Source organism: Limulus polyphemus, unplaced genomic scaffold (genome assembly GCF_000517525.1).
Source record: "Limulus polyphemus unplaced genomic scaffold, Limulus_polyphemus-2.1.2 Scaffold3549, whole genome shotgun sequence".
Classification (NCBI taxonomy): domain Eukaryota; kingdom Metazoa; phylum Arthropoda; class Merostomata; order Xiphosura; family Limulidae; genus Limulus; species Limulus polyphemus.
In genome coordinates, this window is record NW_013669159.1 from 1 (window position 1) to 25,921 (window position 25,921).

Sequence of the window (25,921 nt, forward strand, 5' to 3'; positions counted from 1 at the left end):
ATATATTGTGTGTGTGTGTGTGTATATATGTATTTGTTAATGTAAAAAGAAAAGATGATGAACAAAGTACATTGAAATAATTCAAGGCAACTCATGTTTTTAAAATAAACATGCTATGTAATATTTGTTTTTCATAGGAAATTTTAAAGTAATTTTATAGTGCATTTAACTTTCACTTATCTGGTTCCTTTAAAGTCTTTACATTTATTCCTATGTTTGAAATAAAATTTGTCATGAATATACAATATTTTGTTTGTTTCAGACCTGGATCATCAGTTGAAATGAACATAGTAACAGTTTATGACATTCAGAATAAGTTTATAGGTTTGTATAAATTAATTATATTGAAGTATGTGACTTATTTTTGTATTTATGAAAATTTATTATTTTAGTTGTTGTAGTTTTAAAAAATTGTAAACAAGATTTATGTACCATTTTTCTATGGGGTAAGTAAGGACATATATAGAGTTTTATAGAAGGGTTGTATTAAAATTTAGACAGTGGGACATGCTTATTAACTCTCTCGCTAAAGTCAAAGTGTGGATGTCATGACATTTTATACAGTTACATTTAAAATTTAATTAAACTACTTTCTCGTCATCATAAACTACTTGTCAATGAATATGAATAAACTTGGCATCAAAGAGTAGTTTGGAAATCAAATTTTAATATTATGTAAATTTAATTTCTTAATTTTAAAAGGAAGTATTTAAACAATTCTCAACCTCCCCTAGTTTGTGTATCATGACATTTGTTTGCCCCAACTTGCCCATCCTTTGTTTTTCATCATCGATCTCTGATGTCTAGAGTTTAACGTAAATTACTTAGTATAGATATTATTAAGGCAAAGTCTAATTTTTATTGCCTTCAATCTTCCTTGTTTACAAAGATTTAAACTAGACACACTTGCCATGCCCACCTGTTGCATCCTTGAATGTTATTATAACTGCTAAAATGTTTTATGTAGAAAACGTATGAAGATTTAATTTATAGTAGCATATTAGTAAAAAAAATATAATACTTAAGTTCTCAAGTGCAATTTATCTATTCAAAATTATAGTAAATTCGGAAATTCTTTATCATAGGCCTATCAACAGTAAAGTTTCAAGTATGAGTTTTATCAGAATTGCTTAGAGAATCAAGAAGAATTTTGCAATTATAAGAAATAATGTTAGTGAATAATCAAATTAGTAAATGTTTTATTACCATGCAGTGATCTGATGAAGAAAGAGTTGGTGGCAAAAAAATATGTACTTAACGTGTCAGACTTTTCTATCATCAGCAAAGCTTAATAAAAGAATGTGACGATAATTTAGTACAGATGGGGTAAAATCAGAAGGGTGTTTGAAAACATTAGGTTTAGAAAAATAAGCAGTCACATATATGTATATATATATATATATGATATAATTGAACATTATGAAACGTATAGTAGAGAAGGAAATACATTTGTATGTAAAGTAACACACCAACAGTCTAGAAATACTAATACACTAGTCAGAAATTAGCATAGGTAACTTCTAAGCTTCCTTTAATGAGGAGTTTAAGATATGTAGTTACAGATATTATGGTGATAAGGTTGTTTGATTTCTGAGTTTCATCAGACAAAGGATGGTTTTAATGGATACTTCTAGGTGAGCATATAGACTTTGCTTCTTTAGTGACATTTAAGTTTGCCAGTATAGGTGATACTGCCATCACTACACATTTTTTGTAAATAAGACTCTTTTTAACAACTCAGTAGCAATATGTTACTTCATTATTGACTCAGATTAGGAATCTGATTAGTCAAGCTATTATAGTTTTATTTATATATATATTTATGTATGCGTGTATGTATATATAATACATACATTACATATATGTTGAGTTAGTTTGAGTTTTTATATCCACAATTTCAGGATTTATGATTCTGAACTTTACGAAGTCATATATTCCAAAAACAAAATGAGTTATTTTAAATTTACAGAAAGATTGCACACACACATATGAAGCTATGTTTATTAATAAGTATGTCATGGACTTGTCTTTTTTTCTTGTTTTTTCAGGATATAAACTTTAATTTTTTATTTTATGTTCAGCCTATTCAGCTCCTATGCCTGGTGTTGTGGATGTTTTCTCAGAATGGGGAACACTATATATACTTGCTCATGATGGGAAGGTAAGTCTAGTGGATAGTACTTTTAAAGTGAATGTCAGTGAAAAAAACCTGATGTTCTAACCAGCAATGCAAGATGAATGGTAAATCAAGAAGTTTAAAACCTCATAAGATATTTTTCTGTTATTTAAAAATGACCAACTAAAATAAACTTACCAAACTTGTATAAATATCACATAGAGTACTTCAGTCAGTATAAAGTAATTGTTTCATTATAAAAGAACATTCTTTTCAATTAACAGGTTTTATAACTCAATGCTTGAGTTGATTTCTTCATGAAGTTACGTTGTTAGTGTCAATATCTAATGATGATGTTTGAAAAGAAACTGATGTTTTGATAATCCTTTTTTTTTTCATGTAGCTATACAATCTTCAGGAAAAAGACACTCAGAGCAAGTTAGATATGCTATTTAAAAAGAACCAGTATGTTTTAGCTATCAGGTGAGAAGAGAATGTAATGCACTCTTTTAAGGTGTGCCATCTTATTCATACATCTAAGTTTCCAACAATAACTTTAAAACACAACTACAGCTTAAAACCTGACAAATTTTCATATAATTTCAGCATTGTTTTGTATTTTTCATTCATGTATGCTTTACACTTTTCTCAATTTTTTGAATGTCTTAATTATTTTTTACAGAATATTAGAGAATGTATAGAGCAGCTCTTTGTTTATAAACTGTGACTTGAGAAGTGCTGTGATACAAATTTTAATTAAAATTTTCCTCAGTTATTATTCATTGGGCTAAAAGTATATTCCACAGGTGTTTTTAGTTATCGTTAGATAACTTATTGTATTTTAAAAATTAAGATTTTTGTGGAACAAGTGCATTGAATTATTAAGAAGTATAATTTCTAATGTTAACTAAACAGTTTTTCAAAAATTAACTTTTTAAAATGAAGTTACATTACTGCATCAAAATTACACAAAATGTCAATTTTTTACAGAAAAATACTTTATATTATTTTAAACTGTTAATCTCTCTTGACTTTGTATTCAGACTGCTAAAAAGTATGCTGAATTGCTTATGTGTCAGTTGAAAAATCTCAATATAAAATTTTTGCTGATTCACCATTTTCCAGAGTTTTTACAAAAGTAAAACTTGCACTGCCCATGATCTCCAAACACATGATAAAACAATTTCTGAAGTTGTTTTGTAAATGTTAAGCTAACAGAAGTAGACTCAAATTTAAAAGGTTATCCAATTCAACTCTGTCTGTAGTTAACCAATAAAGTAATAATTGAAATATCACAGTTTTTTATAATACATGAACTAAAAAAAAGGGTGTTGAAATTTGGTACAGATGAATGTCCCTAGATGGCAAGGAAGTTATAATCACCTAATGATGCTCAATAATAAGGAACATACTTGTAAAGCAAGAATAAATGGAGCCTTTTTACTTCCATAGATTACAGCTCTGGAATCAAATAATGTAAATTGTATTTTGTTTCCGATATCAATTGTTTTTATTTTTCAAATTTTGAAAGGAAAGGAAAGAAATAGTGCTATTGTAATAGAAATTCTGAAATATATCTGATGATAGCAGAAGTAATATACTTTCAATATGTTTGTATCTTTGTCCTTTAATTCAATGAACACTTATTCTTAATCACGTAGTTTATAGGAAACTACAAGTGAGTGTATGATAAAGATTGCTTTGAAAGAATATTGTACGATAAGATACTTTTTTGTAAGTATTAAATTCAAAATTTTGCTGGTGTTTGGTGTTTTATTTGTTTCACTTGCTTAGTGTGAGAAAATATTATATATGTGTTTTATAGTTATGTTCATACTTTTATTTGGTGTTTTCTTTATTATATCACTCTTGTTTTATTTTATATTTATATACTTGTATGTGATTTTAAATATACTTGGAGGTTTGATACTTTGTTACATTTCTCAAAGTGGTTTTATTTCTCCCACTGAAGAGTTACCCTGAGATTATGAAACTGGTTTATAAAATACAATAATTGCATTAAGGAAGGTATAACAACTGATCTTTACTTATGTGTACACACACATGCACAAATATATATATATATATATATATACACACACATATATATATATACCACTAACATTTTTAAATAACATAAAACTTGATAAAAATTACAAAATCATACTAAATATTGGTATTTTTGGATTATCTTTGATTGATGACAGTCGTAAAGTCAATAGAATTTAAATGGTATCCCCAGTTGCACAGTGGTATGTCTGCAGACTTACAATGCCAGAAACCAGGTTTCGATACCTTTGTTGGACAGAGCACAGATAGCCCATTGTGGAGCTTTGTGCTTAACTTCAACCAAATAAACAAACTAACTGATTATAACCTCAAAACAGAGTAGTGAATCTTCATAGTTTATAGCTAGATAAGTTAGAGGATAAAATTTACATACAGAGGAAATGCATGTTTTAGTTACTACTTATATACTCAAAATAAGGATGACCCACCTTGTATGTCATAGTCATCACTGGTATTGCCCAGTGAGGTTTTTTTTGGTTACCACTCACTTAAACCATCAAATCAAGTAATAGTTAATGCTGGCAACATGAACTACTTCCAGTTGCTTGAGCAAGGCATCATGAAAAGAACATTATCCTTTGTTCTTTGGTCATTAAGATCAACTTTTTGAAGATGTTTTCCATAATTAACTATGCCACTATTATTGATTCATGCCGAAGTTTGTCTTATGTCTACTTGTCTTTTCCTTATTTCTGGCATCAGTCATTTTCTTAGTTTTTCATTTTGTGTTGCATATTTTTTTGAACAACACTAGGACTTTTGTTTGAACTCTTCTTACGTGCTACAATGTGTAATAAAAGTCCAAGCTGGTTAGAGAAACCAGCACCAAAGCAGCATCGATGATATGATCCTCTCTTTTTGTTTTTTTTTGTACTGGCTATTTTGTTTCCCTCAAGGGGACTGTATGACTATATATACGTGAAAGTTTTCTGAATTGCTTATGTGGCAATGGTTGTTTCACCTAAGACTTTTTATGGCTAACATGATCCATGCATATGTCAGTTGAGGAACCTCAATATAAAATGTATTGCTGATTCAGCATTTTCCAAAGTTTTAACAAAAGTAAAACTTACACTGCCCATGATATCCAAATGTATGGTCAAGCAGTTTCTCAAGTTGTTTTGTAGATGTGATCTATTTCTGTCTGTTGCCTTTGAGCAGCAATAGAGATATAACAGTACTTGTTTCTAATACCTTAAAACAAAAGTAATTTTGTCATGTCCCATAATAGCAACCACTCCATAATTTGATGTATAACAATGTTTCAATAACTTCTTTGACTCTATCCACCATCTAAAATGACAGTTACCCAAGAAATCCCATCAGTTGTGTCATTAGTCTACCAGGGACTCAGAGTACCTCAGAATATCATATATTTGTAGTTACACTGAATTTGTCAATATAAAACAATGAAGCCTTATATGGGAAAAAAAGAAATGAACCTGTAAATGTTTGTAGTTCAAATTATGTATGAGTTACAAGCACAGTCTATCAGATAATGTGTTTAAAGCTTTATTTGGGTGTATATTTGAGATAGTAATGCAGTATACCTAAACATTCCTCTTTGGCCTTCCCAAAAAAATTAAATTTGTAAAAAAGTTAATTCATAAACACCTGAAATTTATATTCAAACTGAGAAGTACTGTTTCTAAAATCATCTGAAAATATAAAAAGTTGTACAAATATAACTCTGTTTATTTTTTCAATATTACACTGACCTTTTGTAATAGTAATAACCAAGATTTGATATTTTTTTTAACACATATAATTATGTATGTTGTTTTTGATGAAAAAATAGAATGATCCTAATAAATTAGTTCCATAATGTTAGGAGTTTACTATTTGTTCTACAATGAGTCAAATGCTGAAAGGCAAAGTATGTTTGGCAACAACAGGTTTATTCTGATACTAGGTAAATGGAGTCCTGATTCAAATACTAACTACAGCCCCGAGGCATCTGGTTGACTAATTGATCTGGTAAACTTGCAAGCCTACCTAAAAGTCTTGTACTGAAGCTATTCTATACTGTCATTACTTTTGCATTGGCTGGGTCAAATGACAAATACATGTTGTGTATGTCCCTGAAGCATTATCCCTCCTGTATCAGGCTTTTTGTGTGGAAATGAGCTAAGAAAGTCAGGTTTTTAGCTGCTACTTAGTGGCTCCTAGATTGGCTCTGAGTTTTTCAAGTACATACTTTTAGCTCATGGCTCCATCATCTCTTAACCAAATTTAGATCTAATTTCAGTTTTGGATTCAGGAGGTCAAACCCTTTCGAGTGATGCATTTGACCACGTCCAAGGTCTCATAGATTAATTTACTTTAATCCTGCATAAAAGAATTTCAATTTGAGGGTAGACTGGTAGAGATCCTGATGAGTAATAAAATTGAATTGAGTATATGCATGCTCCATGCTTGGTATTACTAGTGCACAAAATATAGCTAATAAAAAGGAAAAATGTTCTTATAGATTAATTTACTCTAATTCTACCTAAAAGAATTTCAACTGCTATGGCTATTGAGGATTCCCACTTGTTTTATTTCAATTTTTATAGCTTATATATCAATTAAACAAAAGTTCTTTTATGATCTGTTGTTATACTTCTGTACAAAATATATTCAATGAATAAGTGTTACCTGGATTTATGCATGATACATATATTATTTCAATGAAACTACAGTAAAGAGTAGAAATGCTTTTCTCCATTGTTTATCATACATAATTCAGAATAAATCTGATAGAGATGAGTGCAACAGCATTTACAATGCCATTTACCATACGTGAATAAATTTGGGCAAGTAATTAAAAATTCAGTGGAAAGTGGTTTGCCAAAATTAACCTGGGCAAATATTTTTGGATACATAGAGCGTGTCGAGTTATCTCAGGTAAATCATGGGAGAAGTTAATTAATACTGCTACAAGTACAAAAGTAGCAGATGACAAACACACAAAGCAAAGTGTTGCATTTTTAAAGTATAAGTATTTTATGCGAGTTCATGAAGAATGTGACTAGTTCTATTCTGAATACTTTTATTTATTTGTATGGGTAATTTGAATTTGTGTATAGACCATAAATTTCTATCCACTCGTTTTTTTACCCTGATATCTGTGTGGGCTGATTAGCTTATAAGATCAATTATTTTATGATCTGCAAGATGAAGTGATATTTGTGTTAAGTGACATTAATGTGTATCAGTGTTACCCCAAATCACTGTTTCATACTATGATATAAGTGAAAAATTGCTTGCAGTGTTTAGTTCATTCAGTATTATAAGGTTGCACTGGGGTTTATGCATGTAAATTTTAAGTTATCGTACATGATGAAAAATGAAATATCTTTACTGTACTTTACAGAGTCTATGCTTTATATATCTTCTTACAAACAAACAACAAAGTCATCTGAAAGAGTAACTCTTTAAATTTCAAATAATGTAAATAATGATACAGAAATGGATATATAAGACCAATAGTCTTCTTAAAACCCATAAGGTTTCATGGGAATTGTGTTTTATAATTATAATATATTTTGATTAGTTTGTCTGTGTTTACATTTGGCTCAAGATACCCATTCACCTCATAGAAGTCGTTAATGGTTGATAATATCATGTGAAACACTAGTTAACCTTAATTATACATTGATCATTTCATGCTGTGAATGGTTAGAAACATCAGCAACCTATAATAATTACCCAGATTGATGCTTTACTGCCCTCTTGTGTTAAGAATCATTAATACAGCAGTCTAGAAAAACCTTAAGAGTTGTACTTAAAATGATTTTTTCAAATTATGTATCATAGGGAAAAGATTGAATATTACATTATTGTAATACCATATGCATATTCCACAATGTGTAACTTATTAGTAAAATATTAAGAATTATTATATGTCACTCTGCTTTCTATGATAGGTAGCCAAAGATTAAGAGAAGAAATTGTTTTAACAACAAACTGTGTAAAGAATTGTTTGATGTGAGGTAAAAAAATATGTTTATATATATATACGTACATTTCAGCCTGGCAAAGAGTCAACAGTATGATGAAGATGGACTGATTGACATTTTTCGTCAATATGGAGACCATCTTTACTGGTAAGATTTTCACAAAAAATACTCTTTAAATGCATTACTTTCGTATAAGCTCACAGAGTTGATAATTGTTGCAGTGAATGTTAATGTTGGGTAAATATTCTGAAAAATTCTTTGAACCTTTTTAAGACTTCCCATGGTATAAATGTTTCTGATAATTTATTGAGTTTATTGCAGGTTTGTTAGTTTCCCAAAAAGGTTGGGGCATATTCAGGTTTTTGGAAATTACTAGTTTTGTGATTGGTATGATATTTGATTTAATTAAGTAACATTAGCAATATAGTTATCTTGTATCTTGGTAGGGCATACATCTGAAGTTGTTCAGGAAATGTAAAAAGACATTGGTTTTTATCTACTTTTCCACAAGGTTGTAGCAACCTCTGAAAGGTGTACAGAATTGGTGGAAAATAAGTTCAAACTAACTGAAAGATTTGAACTGTTTCTGTAATAAAATATGTTGAGTTATACAAGGAAGTTTTTTTCAACCTGTATGATGTCTTACTTAGCTAAAACTTTTGTGTTATATGGCTTTGAGTTCTTGTTTATGAGTGTTATTTTTTCTAACTTCCAGTAAAGGTGACCATGATGGAGCAATTACTCAATATATCAAAACTATCGGTAAACTGGAAGCCTCTTACGTTATACGTAAAGTAAGTAAATTATAAAAAGTTCCTATTTTAGTAATTATAGGCTATACTTAAAATACTTAAAGCTCAACAGTTTCCTATGATTTGGTATTCCTGTTTACTAATCAGTCACAGAATATCTTTAGATAAAGAAGTTTTAGAGGTTAAAAACACATGAAATGCTAAATTATTTAGTAAAAAAACATTTTTTTGTGATTAATATGTTTAAATACATCTACCATTTCAGAGAAAAAACTATAGAAATTCATTTATTAAGCAGATTGTTCAGTTTTTACATAAAGTACTAAAGGACAAAAACAAATATTTCATGTATTGAAACAATAATCTAATCTTATAAAAACAATGGAAAATAAGTCTTAATTTAATTGTAGTTAAAATGATTTCATCCAAAATAATCAGAAATTTTCTTTATTACTTTTATATTCTTTGTCAAGTCATTGAATAGGCTGCAGTAAAAATAAAGTAATACAATTTTTTTAACTGGTTGATTTGAAAATTTGGCTTAGCATGACAGGATTCAGTTAGAAACATAATCAAGTAATAGTTAGATCAGAAGAAGAGGATGTCGTTAAGAAAATAATTTACTAAGATTAATTGAATAAATCTGACCATAAGTAGTTTGATTTACTTTTTCATGTATGTGTTTAATTACAAAATTAGTATAAAAGAGCTGAAAAGGTATACATTATTGTAATTTCCTATTTTGATTTTTTTTGTTGGTTTAATATATACTTTTTATTACATTATTTCAGGAAAGTTGTTTAGTAACTTACTGTAAACTTGAAAAAAATCAATCTAGTGTTTAGATAACGATTAAAGTTGTTGAACTTTAAATATTTTAATATTTGTTTTTTTGAATAGTGCATGGTGATTATAAGTCAAGATAATCACAATATACGAAAAGTATAAGCAAGAACAAAGTACTTTCAATTGAAATGGTTAAGAAAATGTGAATCAAGCAACTTTAAAGCCCTCACATGCACAAAAACACTATATCTAATCTTTCTTTTAAGTTTCTAGATGCCCAAAGGATCCATAATCTTACAGCATACTTACAGGCATTGCATAAAAAAGGGCTTGCTACTGAAGATCACACAACCCTTCTACTCAATTGTTATACCAAACTGAAAGATAACAACAAACTCGATGAGTTTATAATGGTGAGAAATGTTTTGTTTAACCTATTTGTTTAATAATGTACTGTAAGTCTTAAAAATACCAAGTTACACAATAGTCTCCTAGTTATTGGTAGAAACTTAAGTATTTAGAAGTAAAACAAGTTATAAAATATATAATGCATTTATGCATATGTTATTAATTTTGTACATATAGACCAAAGACAGAGAAGTAGATTTCGATGTGGAAATTGCAATGAAAGTTTGTCGACAAGCAGGCTACTACACTCATGCCCTCTACCTAGCTCAGAAACATGAACAGCATGACTGGTACCTGAAAATTCAGCTTGAAGACCACAAAGACTACAATAAAGCTCTAGATTACATTGCAAAATTAGACTTTTATCAAGTGAGAAGGCTTGTGTATTATCAGAATGTTCTCTACCTACAGTTAGGTTCCTTGTATTTTATTGCAAAGTAAATTCTATCAACATTTTAAATACCAGCCTTCAGGTTGAGGTACTGAATGGTACTTATTTCATCTATCACCCATTTTTTTTTGTCATTCATATATGTATTTCCACAGGAAATACATAAGATGATATATTAATATTGATAAACTACCTTTTAGGCTGAAGAAAACATGAAGAGATATGGAAAAATTTTAATGAGCCAAGTCCCTGAACCTACAACAGAACTACTAAAGAAATTGTGCACTGATTATAAACCTAGCAATGGTAAGATTCATATGCTTGTATATTCATAATTGATCATAATAACTGATTGTAAATAAAATATGTTCATCTACTATTGTTTCTGTTTGCTGTCTCCCAAGATATTTGGTATGTTTGTTGAAGACACATAATGCAGCTCAGTCAACATCTACAGAGTTGAATATGTAATACTAAAACAATTTCAAATATGCATATCAGCAGATCGTGTGACAGCTACAGCTTATATAAAGTTATAGTGTAATGGCATGTATCATAACTACATTTCAACTATGTTTCGCATTCTGTAGATAGTGTGAGGCCACTAAAAATTGATCACTTTTAGGAAATAATAGCCCTTTCTTATACAAAATATTTATACACTCAGATCATAAAGATGTGTTTGGAGATTTAGAATTTTCAAAATGGAGATATTCCTGGTAATTAATGACATTGGAAAGCATAGAAATATGTATGAACTTGGAGCAACATTACCTTTTAGAAACAGACGTGCAACAAATCATACCCCTACTGTGGTAAGAAAAATATGGCATCTTACAATGGATAATAATCTCTGAACACAAGGGTTAGTAGTAAAAGCCAACCACGTGCCTCTTGCATTAGTATGCACACAACATAATTCAGAAGAATTTCTGCTTGGAAAAGTGATACAGATCACATTTACAAGCTGCTTCTATGATTTATCTGTCCACCCATCACATACCTCATGTAATTGGAGAATGAAACTGGTATTCATGCTATCAAACACTGACATACCAATCTAATGTAGTGCCTTGTACACTAGATAGATTATGGAAAGACTTCAGGGAGGAAGGTGTGCTTTGGACATGACAGTTTTATGATGGATAATTTTGTAATGAAAATTATGCCTACACTGCATGGCTATTTACAAGATTTATGTTCATCAGTTAGAGCATGACCAGAATGGTAATGTGGATTGAAACTACTGAGGGCCCCAAAATGGTTTTAATATAATATATTCAACCTTTGTACTTTGTTTTAAAACTAGTAATTTAAAATACTGGAAATTAAACTGTTTTTTAACCTTAAACTTAAAAATTGTGTTGCGAAACCTTGAGAAGTACTGTTAAGTGCACTGTTTAAATTAATTTTGTGTAGTAGCTTAGATGGCAAAAAGTTTGCAATAAAAGATTTTAATGTTCTGGAAAGTCTGGTGTAATTTCAATGGATATAGACTATTTGCTTTTCTTGGGGACTTAATAAATCTGTGGCTCCTGTTTACTCGACGAAAGTACTTATATTTAAAGGTATGTTTTGGGGTTTAGAATTTTCAAGATAGAGATATTCATGGTACTTAGTGGCATTGCAAAATACAGGAATATGTATAAAAAAAAGTGCTCATATTTACACAGTTGCAATTTTTCTTTAGACAAAGAAATATACTTCTGCTGCATTTCCCAAATTTTCACAGATAAACATGTATATTTATTTTCGATGACAAGGAACCCACTTTGAGACTAATAATAGCTGGAGATTGCTTGAATGGGTAATGAAGAAAAACTTTAATATAAGTTTAACATAACAGCAAATGTACAATGTTTCAACAAGGTTTTGTCAGCATCAGATACAAACTTATGTTAAAGTTTTTCTTCATTACCCATTCAAGCCGTCTCCAGCCATTATTATGTATATTTATGTTTTTCCCTAAGTTTTCACAGATAAAAACATTTATGCTTTTGTATTTCACTAAGTTTCTCACCATATCTTGATTAAGGGACAGCATGCCAAAATGGTTTAATTAATTTTTAATAGTTTTTGTTTTGTGTGTACTGCAAACTTTGGAGCAAAACAAAATAGTCCTCAGAAAGTTTATATTGTTAAACACTGTAGATGTACAAATATTTTCCCATTTTTTTTCCTTAGCTGAAGGGACTTTCTGTAGCTCAAGTAAGTTTTAGTTCTTGATTCTTCCAGGAATTTTTTTGTCACTGCTACCTCCTTTATGAGTATTAGGAATTATTTTGGCCCTTGTTCACTTGTATAAGCTTATGCTGATATTAATGACAACTTTCATTCGGATATCATTTTTACTTTTCAAAAGGTATTGTGGTTTCTGATATTAGTTAGTTTAGAATGTGTTTTTAGGACTAGTTTAAATCTCCTAAGCTGGTTGAACCTGGTGAGATATTATTGGGATTATGGCCAAAAATATCATAAACAGTGAGGGTACCCAACTAATGAAACAATGCCTTCTGATCTTCAGAAGTAAAAACTTAAGAAAAGTATATTTAGTTAGCTATAATGATGGCCGAGTTGACTTTTAGGTTCACTTTATGTACATATTTTGCTGTGATGTTACTATTATTTATTAATATCAGGAATCACAAAATCTTTTGAAAGTTATCATTACTATGAGCAACCACAATACCTTTTGAAAGCTATCATTAATATCAGCAACCAACACACCACATTTTGAAAGCTATCATTAATATCAGCAACCAACACACCACATTTTGAAAGCTATCATTAATATCAGCAACCACCACACCATATTTTGAAAAAGCTATCATTAATATCAGCAACCACCACACCATATTTTGAAAAAGCTATCAAAAAACAAAAAAAAGGTGAACATACTGAAATATAAAACAGAACAGAAATGAACAAACTAGAAAAATGAAAGAAAGATGTTATTAGGAATTCATCATTCATCATTAGTAATGGCAACCACAAGAATGAAGGTTCAATACAGCAATGATTGTCTGTGTATTCCCTAATTAAGGTAAATTATGTTGTTTACTTATTGTTGGTTTCATTAACAATATTAGTTATACTAGTTCCTTTATCAATGTATTACTTTTATTTAATTGTTTATTAATATCATTTTTAATAGAGACTGTTTTGCATTTTTTAAACCAATTACTTATAAACATCATAGTATTCTAATAATACCTTTCAACAACTGATTCTGGTTAAAGCTGAAGTACTTTTACAATTCCAAACAGAAAAAAAATTTCCATTGTCAGTACCAAAAAATATAAATAAACATATCCAAATAAAGCAGACAAAACTGTATGTTTGCTGAGTGCTTAACACAGTTGATTTGCAATGAACTCAAGTAGGTGTGAAAATTAATAAATAAACATTATTATTTCAGTGATGGTCTTCTTTGACCATTTAATACTGATTGGTGACTAGCAAATTAAATACTAAAGACTCATGTGGTAGTTAATTATTAAAAGAGATGCATTATTTGTATGAAAAGTTGAAAAACACAAAAATTCAGTTGCTGGTATTTTCTTCTTTCAGCTTTCCTGGTTGATCAGAATTCTCTATATGGTGAGAATATTTCTTGCTTCTTAAAAAATCTGCTACACAATTTTACAGCCAACAGATTATAGTGCACCTTATTTGGTAGGGAAAATACATTAGCATATTTTTTCTTCTCTAAAGAGCCAACAGTGTTTTCTTTCTTTGTAAACTTGTGGACAGTTAATTTGTTCACACAATTTTATTTCTCCAGCTTTTAGGGTTACAATAAGTTTAAGTGAAGTGTAGTGTTTGCATTATTTAATTCTAATTACTGTGTATATATGTGTGTGTGTGTGTGTATATATATATGTATGTATGTTTGCTTATGTTTGAATTTATTAAATGGAATGATAATGCACCATAGCTATTAACATTAATTTTTCATGGTGTAAATCACTATGTTGTTCAATAGGAGTATGCCTTTCTGTTTAAATAACTTAACCCATACCACATGTTTCAAAAGTTACGTATACTGCATATAATTTCTGTATCCCTACTTATGGTTCTACAGTGTTGATATTGGTGATTAGAAGAGGCTAACATTCCAAGATGAAGTGCATATATTAAAGTGATTAAGTATCTTTAATTATTTTGGAAAACTTTGAGTTTATAATATTAAACAATGTCAACTGTTAATATTTTCTACTTTTTCTAGACAGTGAATATAGTCTTAAAACTAAAATCATTTGCTTAAACCACTTTAATCCACCAAGTGATGTATTGTTTTAAACAACAATTGTAGAATACTCTTTTCATTTAGGCTCTGGAGTAGTAGATAATGAAATAAATAAGTCCTCACCGGAGGAATTTATTCATATCTTTGTCAACAATTCCAAGAAACTGATGGAATTCCTGGAGATGAGAACTGAATAGACATAGAGGTTTAAACATTTTTTCAATTTTCTTTATGAATGACACTAATCATATGTTACAAAATGACAAGATACCAATTCTAAAATATTTGCGAGTTAAAAATTGTTGAAATAGGGTTAGAAATATTATTTTTACTTAAATTTTGAAACTTAACATGCAAGTGTGCACTTGACACCTGAACACTGCTCACGATAGGGTTGAGTATTAATAAATAAGTGCAATATACCTGCAAACAGAATGATGAAGTTTGTCAAAACTTAAATCTTCTTTACACAAACTAAATATACCACTACTGTCAAAAATAACATCTTCCAGTATTCATCACTAGGTCATTAATAAAAATAACATCTTAGTATTCATCACAAGGTGATTAATAAAAATAACATCTTAGTATTCATCACAAGGTGATTAATAAAAATAACATCTTAGTATTCATCACTAGTTTATTGGTAAAAATATTGAGAACATTTTAGAACTACCTTCACCATATGTTAAAAATCTGCTCTATCTAATGCTAATTAAACTTTGCCTGTAGTTATTTTCAAAGCTCAGCTTCATTAGTAGTTGTTCTTATCAATGTTTTGAGATCTTAAAAGGGTGGGAATGAGAGGCTAGACTAACAAAATCAATGAAATAGAAGGTAAAGCACATATAAACAAACCACGGATATTAATTAAATTCTCAATGTCTGAGAGTTTCTTGGCAAATATAAACATATTCCTTGGAATGGGCAGAACAATTATAAAAAACTGATGTGTATTATTAATAACTACACTACAATGTAAAATTGATAAAATGGTGTGAGAAGTAACTTATGGTTTCATGAGAAAGTTTCAAAACCTAGCTCCAAAAAGAATAAGAAATGAAATCTAATTTGAGGATCAGAATATTTAGGAATAAACAGTAGATCTGGGAATCTTTTATTGTGTCTTCAATTGTTGTTTTTTTTCTTGAAAATGTTTTTATGTTAAATTGTATTTGTTTGAAAGCTACAAAATTTTTCTTCTTTGGCAAGAAACTAGTTGAACTTGGTTAAGTTTAGCAAGTAGAGTAAGTGATTGCAGAATATTTCAGCGACACAAATCCTTATTTATTGAATAATATTGTTAAAATGTTATTCAAACCCTAAAAGATTTTATTGAAAAGAAACTATATTTTAGATATACAGTGATCTGAACCGAAAATATTGTTAGTAAAAGTATTTTTATCTAGCCTGACCTGTTGCCATTTTGAAAGATATTTTCCTAGGTTACCGATAAATCTTTGACAATTTAGATAGTGTGTTATGTGATTTATAGCTGGAAGTGGTGACTACTGCTGTTGGTAAAATAAAGTATATAAAAAAATTTAAATTAATATTAAGTTGATACTGGCTGGATTTCCAAAATGGAATTTTTTGATCATCAATAAAAAAAAAATCCTTATATGGAAGGAAGTTGTTTTTCTTTAGAGTCATACAACAAGCCCCCCACCGTGGCTCAGCAATAAGTCTGATGGCTTATAATGCTAAAAACTGGGTTTTGATATCCATGGTGGGCACATTGTGGATAGTTCATTACCTTTGTAAACATCACAACAAAATTTTGAAAGTTTCTTAAAATAAAAATTATTGAAAAACTTAATTGAATTATATGAAATTTTTAATTTGAAACTAGATACTATTTAATTCTGTAAGTAAGTTTGCACAAAGTTTCATGCGATTTGGTTAAATATTTCCAATTTGAGAAGAAAAAAAGATCGAGGATCTCCGTGACACCCTTCCATTCTGGAAGGGGTTAAATTAAACATTAAAAAGAGATTAGGAACTTTGCTAATTTTCCAATAAGTGATTTAGTTAACTAATCTTGTATTTTGCTGATGATCAAGAAATCTTAATCTGAAATTATTATTCAAATTTTTCTTAGTTGTTCTGTAAATTGTCATTTTTGGTTGTTTTTTGACTGTGCGTAAACTTTGAATTTTTCATAATCCTATAGTTCCTAGTTTTCAGACTGTGTTCTGATTTTATAATGTATTAAATTTATACAGTGTATAAAATTTTATATTTTTGAGAGTAAATAACATAATCAGTTTTATTTTGTTTTAAAAAAGATACTTCTACAAATTATTTAATACGGATAGTAGTTTAGATAATTTAAGTGCAATTATCAAATAAGTTTGTAGTTTTACAAGAAGATATTATGCTTTAAGTATTAATTTGTTGTGTAATTTTTTAATGGTTTGTTTTTAGGTTGAACCTCGTAGCTCCTCTGCCTTAGTGTACAATACTCTGTTAGAGCTCTACCTCCATAATTACAATCATGAGACTGATGAAAGTGTAAGTTATAGAACAACTTGAGCAACATTCTTAGTTGTTAATTTTAGTATTTGTGTTATATTCTGAAAATCACATTTTCATCTCTTAACAAGATAACAGTGAGTACTTCTAGTAGTTGGCATTATTGGTCGTGTTCAAGTAAACTTGTTCTAAGGTAGAAAATGTAAACAGTTGTATTTCAAGTCTATCAGACTGACTGCTTTATTAGGGATCATCAGAATAATAGAGAAGAGCTTCGTTTTCTCCTTGTAAACCTTAAAATAGTAGTTTATCAAGCTTTTTTTTATACTTTTCCATTAAAGAATTCTATTTGAATATTTCAGCAAAATAACTGTGATTTTCTTTGTACTAAGTTATTGAAATACGTGTACAAACTATTCCCTTAATATCCCATCACAGATATCAAACATTGTTGCTATTCTAGAAACATTAAATGTTCACATTGTTTTTGTGAATTACATAGATCACAGCTAAGCTAATAGTGTGGCTTTTGTTTGAACATGAATTATTGTCCTTAACTAATATACTTCAATTAACACAAAACTGATGTACTTTCTAATAAGATGTATCTCATAACTTACAACACGATACTTTTGTACTGTCTTTTGCTTGGATAATCGAGAGAGGTACATGGTATTTCGTTACGTGAACTGATTACACAGTTGAATACATTACACAAGTAAATGTATACGTGCAGATGCAAATTGGTAAAAAATGAGATTCACAAAAGATAAACCCAATTGGGCAACCTTGAAAGAGTAATGACTTAGCAATAGTGTAAACAATCTTAAGCCAGTGCTTCAGATTATGGATAACTAAAATAAAAAGTAACAGAATATCAGGGTCAACAAGACTGGTGAAATCCATCACTCTTAATTAGTAAATCTACTTCTAAGAATATTCAAAGGAAACTGCATTTCAGTGAAATTAACAAGAGCAATGAAACATTGTAAAACAATAAAATTTAATAGTGAGAGGGAATCTTCAAGCAAATAATCATATAAAGGTCACAGTACTCCTGTCACCTTCAAACAAACCATCATGAGGTACAGTACTCCCATCACCTTCAAACAAACCATCATGAGGTACAGTACTCCCATCACCTTCAAACAAACCATCATGAGGTACAGTACTCCCATCATCTTCAAACAAACCATCATGAGGTAGCAGTACTCCCATCACCTTCAAACAAACCACCATGAGGTAGCAGTACTCCCATTCACTTTCAAAGAAACCATTATAAAGTAATGATACCCTAGTCATTTTTAAGCAAACTATCATAAGGTAATGGATATTGCTTTATGATTCTTATTATAAGTTTTGAATGCTTTATAAATAAAAACAGTAAAAATATGTTCCATTACAAAGCTCAGTTTGAATATGATGGTAACAAAGTATAGATTAAGTAGATCATATCTAAATGAAAATTAGCTTTGTGTTATAGTTTTTCTTTTTCTTACATAATTTTTAAAGTTTAGGTATTTTGTTTACAGAGATAAATTTGTTTGTATTCCTATCCCTGAAATATTATGTATTATGTTTTATTTAGGGTTTGTAGAGTTTTTAACTGAACTTTTTCAAGATTTTTGTTTGTAAAGTTGTTTATTTTTTTTAGGAATAAGAACAAAATCTCTAATTTTTCAATTGACTAGTAGATTATTGAGATATGAATAGTGAATGCATTACAATAGTTTCTGGTTTGACATGGAATGACAAGAATGAACTGTATTTTCATAACATAAAGTTTGTGTATGTGAAGTGACAAATGTTTTGTTACATATTTCTGTAAAGAGCTTCCAATTGAATTGTTCTTCATGATGCAAACTAATGTTACAATGTTTTAAAAGGTTCAAATTAATTAATTTTTTATTGTTTTAAATAGAATAAAAAAGAATGTGAACAGAAGATAATGGATATGCTTAGTAATCCAGAGGTAAGTATAGATAACATCTGTGTTTATTAGTAATGACATAAGAAAACTATGTATAAATGCAACCCATGAGAGCATGTTAAATGAACTTTCTTTGACATAATATAGTAATCACATGCATAATTTTCTTTACATTCCTATGCCTTATATCGAATAGTACATCTCTTTACCTACTAATAGCAGTTGTGCTATTTTTTAAGTAGTATGAATAATATAGGATAAATGCTTTAATCCATTTTAATTGTTAAATCTGATGAAGAAATGTTTATTTAACTATCTGTAATAAACATACATTTCTAGGTTAGAAGTAATGAGCAGCAACAGATTGATTTCAAAACTTATTTGAAATATTAAAAATATATCTTAAGTTATTATGCTAAACAAGTATTTCGTGTCTTCTAGGCAAGATACCATGTTGATCAGGCTCTGGTCTTGTGTCAAATGAACAGTTTTAAACCTGGAATTTTACATCTTTATGAAAAGGAAAAGCTGTAAGTATGGAATGCACTGAGACATTTTGATAGTTCAGTGATATCTGGAAAGGTATATGCTAATCCTCAATTTCATGGATTGATATTTAATTATAGATAATTTTTTTTTATCTTTGAAATCTTGCTTTAAATGAATTTCGCAATAAGGATATTTTATGTAAAGAGGAGACCATGAATGACAGAGATATGTATGGAGTATGTTGACATTGGCCTGATGTGTTTTTTTTATTCTAGAAAACAAGGCATACTAACACTGAGATCAAATTTTGCATATTATCCATTCTAATGACACTTGAACAAGATAGTTTAAGTGGTACATGTGCTGTATTAGTTTATGAAATTTGATTTTAAAAATAATTATTAATGTTTTACTAATTTGTACATAAACACAAGAAAAAATAAACATTAATTTATCACATTTATACAAAACTAGTAATTATGTAAAATGTTTTACATAAGTGTAAACTGTTTGTTGTAAAAAACGAACTGTAAATTCTATGGCAAGAAATTTTGCAACATTAAAATATAAAATATATCTACAAATATGTCTTAGTTGTGTAATAGTAAATTTTCTGATCCTATAGTTTTAGAAATAATAATAATGACCTATACATATCCCTTGATTCATTCTACTTATAATAATTTTAAAAAAATGTTCAGGCTGCCAAAAATAGTTATTCAGAAAGCTGGTAAGGTTTATAATTGTTACTGTTTTTTCATAAGGAATATTAACAGCAAAATTCGTTAAAAACATGGGTTCTTTGGCCATTTCTGAAAAGATTTGCTTGTGAAGGTGGTCAGGTTTACATGACGTTTTTGTGAGGAGTTATTCAAGAATGTAGTCAGGTTTGTATATTGTTTCTGTAAGGAATTATTCAGAAATGTGGTCGGATTTACATGATGTTTTTATAAGGAATCAGTCAAAAATGTGGTCAGGTGCACATGCTGCTTCTGTAAGGAATTAATTATGAATGTGGATAGGCTTGCATGATGTTTCAATAAGGAATTATGTAGGATTGTGGCTTGGTTTTCATGCTTTTTCTGTAAGGAATTATTCAGAAATGTGGTTGGGTTTGCAAGTTTTTTTTATGTAAGGAGTTATTCAGGAATGTGACCAGGTTTACATGTTTTTCTGTAAGGAATTATTAGCAATTGTGTTTCTTCTGCACTGAATTTTACAAAAACTGGTCTGTTTCTAAATTGTTTCTATAATATTCCCAGATGATACTAAGGTTCCTAAATTGTTTCTGTAAAGAATATTCCCAGAAGATGTTTAGATTCTTAGGTTACAACTATTTTTGGAAAAATAACCCAGAAAATACTAAGATTCTCGGGTTGTTTTTCTAAGAAATATTTCTAGATGATGCTTAGGTTCATAAGTTGTTTTTATAAGCACTTCAGGAGATACTCTGATTTCAAACCTGTTTCTGTAAGGAATATTCCCAGAAGTTTTGCAGGCTTTTGAGTTGTGTCTTTAAAGAATTATTTAGAAAGATGCTTAGGTTGGTTCTGAGACGAATAAGATGTTTCTTCTGTTTGCAGGTATCAGCAGATTTTGGCGTATCACATTGAGCATAAAGACTATGAAAATGTCATCAAAACATGTGAAAGGTTTGGGTTAGTGTCACTTTTGTAAACTTGAGGTAAACTTGGAAAACTGTCTACTGTTTGTATAATTTTTTTAAACAAATCTTGGGCCTGTCAGAAACTAAAAATATGTATGAAAGAGAATGGGTGTTACCTTAAGTCTTCTTTCTCATCCCAGAACTACTATGATATTATTTATTAGTTACATTGGTTAAAAGCTTTGTTGAATTCAACCAACATGACTTTTACGAAAGACATACTTTTCTTGATTGATTGTAAAGAAATAAACTAGAAAAGCTAAGAATTCAAAGAAATGGCAAAGATTTCTCAATTTATCTAGCTGTTGGCTTAAAAGTATGAGGCAATTAGGCACATTGTTCAGAAAATGGAAAAACCTAAACTTAGTGAGCTATTATCATAATTCATGTTCATAATAATATGTAAGCTTTATTAATGTGCATGTTTTTAATATAATTTTAATTTTTTATTTTAGATATGTTTAGCAAAGAAAATAGTATTTAGAAATTTTGATACACACGCATTTTGTCACTTAGCAACTCTTAGATTATAATCCTTTGTTTTTGTACTTGTTTTTGAAGTTGTAGTTATGCAAATACTAATACCCAACTCGCTTCTGATATATATTTAATATCCATGAAATGAAAGATCTTTCTGAATTCAAGTTTGGAGGGCCAGGGTTGGCCCCTTGGTTATCATGATAGGCTATTGATCTAAGGTTCTTTGGTTTGCTTCCCATTACCACAGAGAAAACAAATGAAAATCATGTATTGCACATGGGTGCATTATAAGAGTGATTATCAAATCTCACTGTTTGGTCTAACAAGAGTAGCCTAAGAGTTGGCAGCAGGTCATTGACTTGATGTGCTTCCCTCTAGTCTGTTACTTTGAAATTATGAACAGCTAGTACAGATAGCCACCGTTTAGCTTTGTGTGAAATTAAACAAACAGTTTAATTTGAAACAGGTTAAGTGTGGTTGAGGTCATGCTGAAGTGTTACTTTCTGTAGACTGTGTTGTCAAGGAGCTTATTTGCTATTTTGTAGGATAGTTGTATAGAGAATTACTTTTTGACTATCACATGGAGTAGATATATATTTTTGGATTTTAGAGATCTTTCTTTCTGATTGGTCATCTACAGTGAGAATGTGTCTTGTGAATCTAGTTTGATGTTTTCAAACCAATGCCATTTCTATTTCTGAGGATAACAGATTCTTTTCTGATTTTGAGGAAGCCTTCTTTTATTTTTACTTCTTGCACCTGCTGATTGTGTGAGTTATCTTTAAATAGTGCATTAAACTTTTCTTCTCTAACTTCATCACGTTACAGTACTTCTGCCACTTTGATAATCATCCCGTAACTGTCAATTTGTCTTCAGTTAATAAAACATTTATTTTTACTTGACCTTCACATTGAGTTTTGTCTCCTTCCTTCATTTTACCACTACAAATCATTGTACCCATCCTTCTGCATACTAGGTCCTGGAATCTCTTGTTGTTGTGGAGATCAAGTGTGCTAGGTTTATCCTTGATTTACTAAAATATTGTAAGGAATTATTTTTAGTTATTGTTTATTCTTATTTCACTAAATATTTATTAATTCTTTCAATTTTTAAGACCATTACAGATGGTATTTCTTATTGTTTGCTTCTTTTGCTCATTCGTTATTAGATAATGAGCTACTGCTAATACTGCTAATGTGTTACAAATACTTACATTTTACCATTAACATTTGCTTCTGATAAAACTACCATCATGACAATTGTGTAATTCAATAAAGTTTTTTAGTGCAGTATTCTGAAAACACAGCTGTAATTAACTGGCTGTAGATCTTGAAGAATAGTTAAGTATACATGTAAGTTGGGGACAAGAACTGTCATTATTAACATACCATGTACTTTCTTCTTAATAAAAAGAAAATGTAACCATGTTGATGTATTATTTAGAGATATTTATGCTAAGGGTGACATGGTGTTAATGTACCTATGTATAGTTACACATTAAAGAGGTTATCAGCACAGTATTTTGTGTTACATTTGATATGTAAAAAAGCACTTTATTGCACATGGTTGCATTATAAGAGTAATTGTCAAATCTCACTGTTTGGTCTAACAAGAGTAGCTAATTAATGATCACTTGTTTAATTTGTTACTAAATTAGCTAAATTTTGTTACTTTTGGTATGTACTCAGTAATGTGAAGTTTAGATATTGACATATCAATCACATATATATTCTTATTTCTTGCTGTCAGAAACTATGATCCCATGTTGTGGGTTCAGGCTTTGTGGTTCTTCTCACAGACAACTGAAGACAAGTTTCTGATGTCTGTATTATCTCATATCCTTTTCAATGTGGGTTACAGTATTTACTTACCAATTGATACATCAGCCTTAAAAAGAAAAAAAAAATGGCTGAGCAATTATGTGGTCTTGTTTGTCCATTATGATTTTTTTATTGTATTTTGATACTTAAGTTTTCTCTAATTTAGCTTTTGTTAAATATCCAAGACTATCACTAGTTATTTTTGGAATTTCAAAGATGCTTAATTTTCAATGTGATAAACAAAATTAATTAATTAATTTTATACTTTATTTTATAACACTTTTAATATTGTAAATATTTAAAATTTTTCTGTTGAAATTCCATTCTATCATTGAAGCAATATTGTATTTTCTCCATTGAGTCAAATTCTAATTATCTTTACTTTTGTATGTTCATTCTTAAGGGATTGTTAGGTAGAAAAGTTTGGAATGATTTATGTAGAAAGATTATTCCCCATGGAATTCAACAAGAAGATTCTAAAACAAGTACAAATCAATGTTAATTTATTTTTGATGAAAATAAGATTATAACTCTTGCTTATGCTATTCACAAAAGTCAGTGGTAATAATACAGAATATAGGTTGATGTGCAGTGTTGATGAATATTTTTTTACTCATTTGGAACCAACTTATGCTAGGCTTATTTGGATTTTTTTTCAAGTCAGTATTTAATAGTCAGACCTGTTATCAAATGTTCAGGTAATAAGCAGACTTGTAGTCATTGCTAGAATTGTTATTCGTTAATTGACCATATGTGGTTCATTATTATACGAAACAGTGACTGATTAGCTGTGAATGTGTAGAAAATTTGATGTATTACTCTATTTTTTGCAAAATATAATTCTTCAAGAAAATATGTTTTAGTTGAAATTTATTATGGGTACAAGAACAAATCGTAATTATATTTTTTATCCTGTAATTAAAATTAGTATCAGAAAGAAAAACTAATAGTGTCTAAAATAACTTTTGAAGCTACTTAAATAATTTTGCTAAATAATTGTTTTGAGTTTAATATTGCATGTTTGTGTAAAGGTATTTTCACAGGGTTTATCAGGAACTGAATGCTAATGCATCATATAATATACCTACACTTACTAACATGAGTTGTTTGTGTACATGACTTGATAAGTACTTTCTAATGATGCAAGATGGTATGTTAACCACATTTTTTCTTTCTGTGAAGTAATTTGATTTTAACAACCAATCACAGATTGAGAAAAAGAAGCTTTTACCACCAATTATGGTTGTGAATATAATGTCAAGAAGTCACACCGCTACATTAGCTGCTATAAAGGTAAGTTTTATGATTATAATTTCATGTAGTTACTACTATATTAGCTATATATAGGTAATAATTTATGGTTGTGATGTCTAGAAGTCACACTGCTACATTATGGTTGTGAATATAATGTCAAGAAATCACTCCTGTAATAGCTGTATAAGAGTAATAATATATGGTTGTGATATCCAGAAGTCACACTGCTACATTATGGTTGTGGCTATAATGACAAAGTTATGCTTTATAGTCCAGCTTTTTATGTTATGGTGTCTTATGTATTACATTCCTAATAACCTATTTTTTGTATTGTATTTGTATTATATGAGAATATTTTATTTCTATCTATTCAGCCCTTGAATAATTTTCCTGAAAATGTTTTGTCTGTAGGCATGGCTTAGGATAAGTGTAACTTGGTAACATTGTGTTTCTCATAATTTTGGAGGAATAGTTCTGAGAATTTTAAGTTAGTTGTCATTATTTAGAATAAGTTTGATATTACTCTAGATGTGGTGTAGCTAAGTAAAGTTGTACCTTGTGTAATTTTGAAACACAGTCATAACAATTAAAATTATATTTGATCATTGCAGTAGTTTTATTTACTGAATAAATTAATTTTTCCACTAAAAATCAATTTGTAGTACTTTGAATTACAGTGGGAAAATATCTGGCAAGCAGAATAGTTTTTTAAAATAAAAATAAAACTTTTTTTATACAGTTAATACTGGTATGAAGAAAGAAGCATCTTCCATCAATGCTGTGTGTCAAATTTTAACACACCACTTGAAGTCCATCAAAGCTGAAATGAACATCCTTGAATTTTAATCCACTTTTATGAGAGTTAAAGGGTGAATAAAACAAAATAGCCTCACTTGCACCTTCTGAAGTTGTAGTTATACAATATTTGCAGTTGGATTATATGCCCCCTATTGGTTCATTTGTAAGCTTGAGGTTCAATACCATCAGTGTGGCTTTGTGCTTAACAAATAATAAACAAGGCATATGGTTATGGTTAGAGCATAAGAAATGTTTAAAATGGTGAATGTGGATATAGCCTTTAGTTGGTACATTT

General features: G+C 29.3%; 1 protein-coding gene across 1 annotated transcript in view; it reads left to right on the forward strand.

Annotated features, from left to right (window-relative positions):
• Nucleotides 1-250: 250 nt before the first annotated feature.
• The window catches only part of LOC106469566 (vacuolar protein sorting-associated protein 11 homolog), a 28,279-nt gene continuing 2,608 nt past the window's right edge, over nt 251-25,921 (forward strand). Inside the window, exons 1-17 of the mRNA XM_022398117.1 lie at nt 251-324; nt 2,082-2,161; nt 2,520-2,599; nt 8,200-8,274; nt 8,843-8,921; nt 9,932-10,078; nt 10,251-10,442; nt 10,665-10,770; nt 12,649-12,672; nt 14,035-14,064; nt 14,798-14,899; nt 17,139-17,227; nt 19,110-19,160; nt 19,560-19,648; nt 21,191-21,265; nt 23,504-23,589; nt 24,782-24,867. Of these exons, the coding sequence (XP_022253825.1) occupies nt 282-324; nt 2,082-2,161; nt 2,520-2,599; nt 8,200-8,274; nt 8,843-8,921; nt 9,932-10,078; nt 10,251-10,442; nt 10,665-10,770; nt 12,649-12,672; nt 14,035-14,064; nt 14,798-14,899; nt 17,139-17,227; nt 19,110-19,160; nt 19,560-19,648; nt 21,191-21,265; nt 23,504-23,589; nt 24,782-24,867 (1,434 nt within the window). The 5' untranslated portion in view covers nt 251-281. The remainder of the gene's footprint in view (nt 325-2,081; nt 2,162-2,519; nt 2,600-8,199; nt 8,275-8,842; nt 8,922-9,931; nt 10,079-10,250; nt 10,443-10,664; nt 10,771-12,648; nt 12,673-14,034; nt 14,065-14,797; nt 14,900-17,138; nt 17,228-19,109; nt 19,161-19,559; nt 19,649-21,190; nt 21,266-23,503; nt 23,590-24,781; nt 24,868-25,921) is intronic.